At 46.3% G+C, this 8,571-nt stretch overlaps 1 protein-coding gene across 5 annotated transcripts in view; it reads right to left on the bottom strand.

Moving 5' to 3' along the window:
- SH3BP2 (SH3 domain binding protein 2) overlaps positions 1-8,571 on the bottom strand; it is a 58,745-nt gene that overhangs the window by 20,753 nt on the left and 29,421 nt on the right. For 2 of the 5 annotated variants that reach the window (XM_006032327.3, XM_006032328.3), the window contains exon 1: positions 1,141-1,382. The exons of 2 other annotated variants lie outside the window; for them this stretch is intronic. In XM_006032327.3, the coding sequence (XP_006032389.1) occupies positions 1,141-1,223 (83 nt within the window). In that variant the 5' untranslated portion in view covers positions 1,224-1,382. Of the gene's footprint in view, positions 1-1,140; positions 1,385-8,571 lie in introns of those variants that run through there. One more of the 5 variants, XM_014524037.2, reaches the window with a different exon arrangement.

Below are 8,571 nucleotides of genomic sequence, written 5' to 3'. Positions count from 1 at the left end.
TGAAATCTGCTGGAAGAGAGGGCACTTGGCACCAGGTAGGGGCTGTTTAATATCTCTCAGGATTTAGGCATAACACAAGTTTCTCTTATCACTCAGTCTTCAGCAACCAAATGATTTATTGATTGTGATAGCTTATTGTAATACTAGTCACATGCTGTTACATACCAAGGGCCAACCTGGACACATTCAAAACAAAATAAACAGTCTTCCAATCATGCACAGCCAATACTAGACCAGAATATAAATGGCAAGCAGTGTCTCTGGGTGAATTATGATCAAGATATATTGAATATTATGGAGCTTTTAAAATATGGCAGGATTTCATCCCAGTTCACCCTGACAAGATGCTCCTGAAAGTGCAATTTGATTTGACAAGTTTCCGAACATATAAAATAACTCAGCTACAGTACACCAGAGTAAATACCTATGGTGGTAAGGATGTCTGGAGTTTGTAATCTCCATTTCACAGATAAGCTAGTGAAGACTAAGACAACACTATGCTAACAGCAAGTCTGTGCAATGCACTGCTTGAGGAGAGAGAAGGGGAAACCCAACATGTCTTCAGCAAATCTTCAGGTTTTAACTACCCATTTACTTTCTTTTCTTGACACTGGATTTTCTATTCTTGCAGAGATCTCCAATTTCTTTCCCATTAAACCCTTTTGGGACTAGAAATTCTAATACTAATCCAACAGATGGCAACATTTAATTTTTTTAGGTTACATAGTTCCATGCCTTGTTCTTTTAACCCTTCCCTTTCCCTGGGGGAAAAAAAAGTTATCCATAACAGAGTATTACCCACTGCTCTCTCTGAAAGACCACTTATGGATACGGTGGAACCCAAGAAAGTATTATGGGAAAGGAGGCCTGCAACTGAAAAACACGTACAAACAAACTTGCCAAGAACACGATTCTTGCTTTTTCTTTCACGGCGCGTCACAATGCCTGCTCACCCTCCCCCAGGCCACACACGCTTCTTATTTTTTAAACAAAGTCTATTGGATTCAATTCTTTCTTAATCCAAATAAGACACTCAAAGACAAAAGAGGATTCTTTACAGGACATAGCATCCAGTTGATCTACTCCTTCTATAGTTAGGAGGAAAAGAAGAGCCAAAACACGCCACGAGTATACACTAACCTGATGACAAGGTCTGGCCGACACATATTTTTTCTGATGAATGTTGCACCGAATGAATGTTTCCTTTGTACCAAATGTGCCATTAGCAACTAAGGGTTTCTCTCAGGTAAAAAATAATCATCCTTCTGCTTCTTTCCTGCATGTGTATCTAAAGGTTCAGTATCTGCGGTGACTGCTGCTGTAGCCTGAGGTCTCATATACAAAAAAGAAAAAGAAACCCTGTCTTAACTGCTTTTGCTTCCACACCATGCAGTGTGGTCAAATGAGACATCTCAGCAATGACTTGTTTCCGTTTTTGCTTCCTGTTTCCTCTGGGGTCAGTGGGCAGTGTTATCTTTGTCACAGATTTCCTAATTTCCCATAGAAGGTAGCAAACTGAAAGTTTAAAGTTGTAACCTGCGTCTAGCAGCCCAAAAAGGAGAGACTATTTCATTACAATGGCTGTTCTGATTCTTTTAATCATTCACTTTTCCCATGGACAAAAAAGGGGATTTGTTTTGTATTTGGTGTGCTTGAGTGCTAACTCTAGTGGAGGGCTTGCTTGGGGTTTATGCTTCAGATGCTGCTAGTTTAACTGCTTCAGTAGAAATGGCTTCAAACATTTACTGTTTTTGTAAAAGCAACTCAAGGCTGCCCTTCTATCTCAGGGGAAGACTTTAAAAACAGAATCTTAGAAAAAATAGGACTGAGGGAGCTGCAAAAAGGTCACCTAGTCCAACCCTCTGATCACAGAAGCACCACCCATATTTAACCTCCTCCCCACCCAGACAGCTGTTTAACCAAAACTCAGAAACTTCCTGAAAACAAATAGCCATCATTGGAAACCCCTTGCAGTCAAGGATGATTGTTTTCCATGACTGTCTTATCTGTGGATCTAAAGATGGCTGACAAGGTCAATTCAGGAGCACCAGACTCTGCTGCAGCTCAGGAACATGTTCCTGTGCGAGATGGGTGACTCTGGGTTCTTGATTTGGTCTGCGACATGCTGTTTCTGCCACTCCTGCTTTTCCATCTCCTGCTGTCATGAGGTTTCAAAGTACTGAGATCATTGCAGCAGACTCTTCCCTCCACTTGGAGCAGGCCGGGGAGATAGTTTTCCATGAGTTGATGTTGATGTTGCATTTTTTTTTCCCAAGTTGGCCTTGAGAACATCCTTGAAGTGCTTTCTCTGCCCTCCTCTTGAGGACCTTGACTGAATTGGGAGAATAAAATTTGCTTTGGGAATCTCGAGTCACTCATCCAGATGATATGGTTGACTTGGCAAAGTTGATGTTGGATGACCATCGCCTGGATGCTTGGGGTGTTTGCTCGCCAGAGGATGCTAATGTTGGCGTGTCTATATTCCCATTCAAGTTGAACGATCTTCTGCAGAAAGCATTAATGGTACTTCTCCAGTGGCTTGAGATGTCTCCTGCACACTGTCCATGTCTCAGCTCTGTACAGTAAGGTGGGAATTGCAACTGCTTGATAAACCATGAGCTTGGTTTCAGATCTGATGTCACGATCTTTGAACACCTGTTTACTCAGGCGTCCAAAGGCTGCACTTGCACATTTGAGGTGATGCTCGATTTCTTTGTCCATGTCAGCCTTCTGCGACAGATGGCTTCCAAAGTACGGGAATGTTCAATGGTCTCCAGAGTCTCACTGTGAATTTGAATGATCAGAGCTGGGGACTACTCATCAAGAGTTTGTTGATGGAGGACCATAGTCTTCTGAATGTTAAGCATCAGTCCTATTTTCTTGTATGCCTCAGTAAAGATGTCAATGATTGCCTGAAGGTCTGCTTCTGAGTAAACACAGATGACAGCATCATGAGCATACTGGAGCATGATTACTGAGGTCGGGGTGGTTTTGGTTTGGCTCAGAGTCAGCTAAGATTAAACAGTTTACCATCTATTCGGTGGTTTAGGTCCACTCTGACTGGAAGCTTGCTGGTGGTCAGATGTAGCATTACAGTGAGGAATATCGAGAAGAGTGTTGGAGTGATGATGCAGCCTGTCTTAACTCCTCTCTTAACCTCAAAGTGACCTGTGATAGATCTGTTATCGAGAACTACAGCTTGCATACTGTTATGGAGCAGGCAAAGAATGGTAATGAATTTTGATGGGCACCTGTACGTCAGAAGGATCCTTCACAGTGCTTCTTGGTTGACAGTCAAAGGCTTTGGTGAGGTCAAAGAAGGCCATGTAGAGAAGGGGCTGCAAGAGGTCATCTAGTCTAACCCTCAACTAGCAGAAGCCCCCGCCCCCCCCCCCCCCCCACAAGATAACTGGTTAACCAAAACTCAACAAATTCCTGAAAATAAATAGCCACCAGCCAGTGCCCCCTGCATTTGTGCAGGATGCTGGACTAGATAACTTCTGATATCCCTTCTAACCCCTGTGATTCTAACCACTTAAACTGATTCTGAAACCTTAAGAACATTTTGCTCAACCCTATACAAAACTGAAAACTTCTCCCAGGAATGGACAATGTAAAGCCAAAATTCAGTATGCTAAGGACTACTAAATGAGAATGATAAATATAATTTTTCCATTACCATGATGTACCTTCATCCAGGGCCCCTAAATTAGAAAAGGTACAAAATAATTCACAACCCCTGATGTTGATGGGAATTAACCAAACAGTATTAGGGAATGCCACAAGATGGAAAAAAGCAAGGTTTGCTTGGTGATATCTTTTATGGACAAACTTTGTAGTTGGGAAGAGATGTGGACAAGCTTTTCCTAGCTCATCACAGAAACAATACCATTCTGATCCTACTATAGGATAAAGGGAACAGTTAAGACAACTTGAGAGAAATAATTAGTACATTTCACATTAGTAGAGAATTTTACACAGATGGAAAAACTGAGTACAGTTTTCTTCACTTACATTTGTACCTGATCCAACAGAATATCACAAAACAGGAGGGAAGAACCTTCATGCACAACCATGACAGATAAGGGAGAAATGTGCAAAAAAGTCAGGCATGGGGATTTAAAAGACCATAAGCAGCTCTTTGGCAAGAAAAGAGACTACGGTCAAATTACTGCACTGAACATATCTTACTCCATCTAGACTCGACACAATATCCAGGTCATACTCTGAACTATGTTGGAAGGCACATAGGTAAAAAAAGGTAAAAATGGTACCTTCATATATGTGGTACAACTGTCCTGTCATTCAGGGTTTCTGGCTATTTAAGGAAAAAAACAAAACAAAAACAAAAAACAAATTGTACAATAACTGCCTTGTGGCTCAATTCACCAATATTTTCCTTCCTGGAATATACCCTAAGCTTCCAACTAAAGAGATATCTATGCATCCACCTCACTTCAGCAGCTGTCATTGCAGATAGTCAGAACATGGAAACGGGCAACCCAAAGAAACATGGGAAAATGGACAGAGAACATATTTATGGTACGTGTTTATCATGGTAAAGTTATCTGCTTCAGTAAAAAAAAGATACAAGTATGTGGATTTTTATGCTATCCAACCGCCAAGCTACAATTATCTAACACAAGTGGACCATAAAAGAAAAGCAACATGGAAATATGTCTACTCAGAAATGATGAGACAACATGGAACTTAGTCCTGTTCTCCTTTTGAGCAAAACAGTAACTTTGAGGAAGGTCACCAAAACTTTTGTGATCATGGCTTGGACTGCAAGATGGACTTTCATTGTATTATTCTGTATGTTTTTGATGCGATTATATGACTGTATTAATAAAAAAACCTAACGTAGGTAGTGGGGAGGGGATGGGAGAAGCAGGGATTGTGCTAGGCAGAAACACATTTCTCAACTTCTCCTTGCCAGGCAGAAGTGGTGAGTGACAGCAAGCCTTGGTCACCTGTTCACAACGGAGGCTGACAAAACGTAAGGTGCAGCAAAAGATGGATTAAATGCTTCAGCACTTCTTTGTTAAAAACATTAACAAACCATCACACCGGGTGGTAGGTAAGCAGTCCCAATTCCTCAGGTTCCTGATCTGGGAAATGGAAGCCATTATCTCAGAGCAGCAGCTAGAGTCAGTTGTACAGTTCCCCAGATTAGCAAATTGAAGTTACTTGCTCTAAGCACTATACCTAATAGGCCTGTGTGAAGCAGCAAGCACTTGCTTCGGATTCGGCCGATTCGGAGGGACCGTGATTCAATTTGGTGATTCGAATCACTGTCCTGATTCGATTTGGCCAATTTGGATTTCGAGATTTGGCCACAGACTATAATGGGGAATCACTAAAATACCTATAACTTTGCCATTTTTTTATTATTTTTTTTTGCACATTCAGATGAAAACAGAAGGGATGGTAGCCCCTTCTCAGGGTGTGAAGCCTGCCAGGTTTCAAGGAGATAGGTGCAGGGGTTTCCGTGAAAGTGCACCTCAAACTGTTGAAAGCAAAACTTGTATCACTTGTGTGCGTTAAGGCAGAGTGGGATGAATGCAGCAGGGATGGTAGCTCCTTGTGTGGGCATGAGGCCTGCCAGGTTTCGGGCAGAGCGGTGCAGGGGTTTGTGTGAAAGTGCACCTCAAGGTTCTGAAAGCAAATTAAAAAAAAAGGAAATAGGTGCAGAGTGAGGAGGGTGGCACTCATTCTGTCTGCACGTGGAGCTTGGGGAATCCCAGCAGCGGGAGGTTCACCTTCAGGAACACCAGCTGCTCCACCAAACCAAGATCCAAGGAAGTGCGGTGGGGTGCCACAGCATCCCCTGCAATGCTGAACACCCTCTTGCTTGAAACATTGGTCGGTGGACAGAACAGGGCAATCGTGGCCAGATCCTGCCACACCTGGATGCGGGTTGCCCAATAGGCCAAGGGGTCGCAGTGCAGTGTCTCCACGTCCTCGGCGATTGGTAGCCGCTGAGGCCTTGGTGCTGCCTGCCTCATGGTGGGGTTTGGTGCCTCTGGACTCCAACACTGAAGCCATGCCCCTAGCCCACATTGGCAGTGGCTGTGGTGGAAGAGATTGGCTTGTGATTGAAGTAATACTAGTATTACTGGCACAGGAAAGTGGATCCCCCTCTTCCACATTCCCTCACCTCTGCCCTTCTGCCTCCCCGATTCTGTTCGCCAGCACCTCCATCCAGTGATCGAGGGTTTTGCTGCTGCAGACGCTCCCCTTCATCCTCGGGTCACACATGCCTGTCAGCACCTGGACTGTACTGGACTGCAACAGATGCAGCCGTTTTTTGATGCACTTCTTCAGCCACTTCACCAGTGCCTGCACCTCTGGTGACTGTTCCTGGCTGGGGCAAGCTGCTTCGATCCCCTGAAACTTTTCCATTTCCTTCGCAAGCTCCCTCACTACGGGGATCACCTGGCTAAGGAGGACATTGCCAGCACTGAGGCTCTCGGTGGCCTCAAGGAGCAGCTTGAGAACTACCAAGATCTGGGAGATGGTATCCCACTCCGTTTTGGGGGACCACTGATCCCAATCTCCCCGACCACGCCATCTCATGGATGGCCTTCTGTTGCTCAACCAGCCTTTCCAGCATCAGGTATGTGGAGTTCCACCGAGCCTCCACATCCTGCACGATTTTGTGCTGTGGGATGTTCAGCTCTGCCTGTTTGTCCCGCAGCATCTTGCCCCCCTTGATGCTCTGGTAGAAGAAGCCTGCCACCTTCCTGCATTTTGAAATCAGCTGGCTGGTAGTGACAGTGCCATCACTGGGAGCCCTGTCCCCCTCCAAAGTGTCCCTGACTACAAGGTAGAACTTGTGCGTGACACAGCGGAGGCCAAAGTTGGCATCACAGACCGCCTTGACCATATTAGCCCTGTTGTCGGTGACCATGAACCTGTGGGTGAGCTCACACTGCCCAATGAGCCACCCCTGCACCACACAGGTCATGGTCATCATGATCTTCTTTGCTGTGTGGGACCCATCCATCACCTCGGCTTGAAGGAGAGCCCACGGACGCCCTGACTGATTGCACCAGTGCCCATAAGGGAGAGGTAGGTGTGATCTCCACCCCAGCTGCTCCAGATGTCTGAGGTGAAGTGCAAGGCTACCTGCGGACCTGCCTTGCACAGTTCCTCCCTCAAGTACTCCCTGCATTCCTCAGACAAGGAGGGCACCACCACCCTGCTAAAGGCGGTGCAAGCAGGCACTTGGTATGATGGGGCCACGAGCGCCATGAGCTACCTGAACCCTGGACGCTCAACAAAGAAGGGCTGGCCATCCAAACCAAGCATCTCCCCAATTCTCTGGGTGACCTCGCTCACTTTTAGAATGTACTCCGCTTTGTCTCCTTTCCCCCACCGCTCCAGGGTGGCCTGCCTCTGCTTCTTGGGGAAGGGGGCTTTGGAGCGAGGGGGAACTTCTTTTTGGGCATGCTCCCACTGGTGCCAGGCTGAGGAGGAACAAGAACAAGGGGGTGCTGCCTCCTGAGATGCAGCAGCATTGCTGTGGTGGCGAAGTGTTTCACATTCTTGCCCCAGCTGATCTGCCTTCGGCAGTGCTGGCAGGTAGGATAGCTGGGATTATCTGCCACCTCAAAATGATTCCATTCTATACTACCCACCTGCTTCTGGGTTGAGGGTGGGGATCCTGCCTTACCCCCCTCCTCACCAGGCAAAGGCACAACAACAGGCGGAGTTGAGCCATCTGCCCCCACAACCTCCTCTGAAGTGCCTTCCAGAGAAGATCTGCTTCTAGGGGAACTTTGAGGGTTGTAGAGCACAAAACCAGATTTCTGCTCCTTCCCCAGAATTTCCTTTGCTATGGCCATCAGCTCCTCTGCTTCCAGATCCAGCTCCTCTCCTCTGGCACGGGAAGGCTCATGCTGGGAACTGAAATTGGGGTGGAGAATGTCGTGCTGCTGCTGGTTAGTGGTGTTAGTGGTGGTGCAGGTGCAGGCACTGCTATCACTTCCTTGCTTCCACTAGCAGCAAAAGACTCATCGCTGCCAGAAAAGAGGGTGAGTGTATGTTTGGGGTGGGGGGGAATTTGCAGCTCTCCCTCTGCCCCCTCTCCTTCCCCTGCCAGAAGACCTGGCACCTGCCTTTCCAGCACACTTTATAATGTTGGGGGGTGGGGGGGGTGTTTGTGTGCTTGTGTGTAAAATATATGTTGTGCTTTCCTGCACAGTGATGACACACTGTCAGGGAAAACAAAGATATTTTTGTGAGGGAAAGAATCAAGACAGACTAACAAGAACAAATAAGAGGATTCTGGGGGAAGAATAAGTTGAAAGGAATGGATAGGGATAACAACAGCTCCATCGAGGGTGCTGAAGGCACTGGCCGACATCATTGCAGAGCCACTGGCGGGAATATTTGAACGCTCGTGGCGCACGGGCCAAGTCCCGGAGGACTGGAAAAGGGCCAATGTGGTCCCCATTTTCAAGAAGGGGAGGAAGGAGGACCCGGAAACTATAGGCCAGTCAGTCTCACCTCCATCCTTGGCAAAGTCTTTGAAAAAATTATCAAGGCTCACATATGCGAGAGCCC

The sequence above is a fragment of the Alligator sinensis genome, unplaced genomic scaffold (genome assembly GCF_000455745.1).
Source record: "Alligator sinensis unplaced genomic scaffold, ASM45574v1 scaffold1094_1, whole genome shotgun sequence".
In the NCBI taxonomy this organism is placed as follows: Eukaryota; Metazoa; Chordata; order Crocodylia; family Alligatoridae; genus Alligator; species Alligator sinensis.
This window is presented reverse-complemented; position numbering and strand designations above follow the sequence as displayed.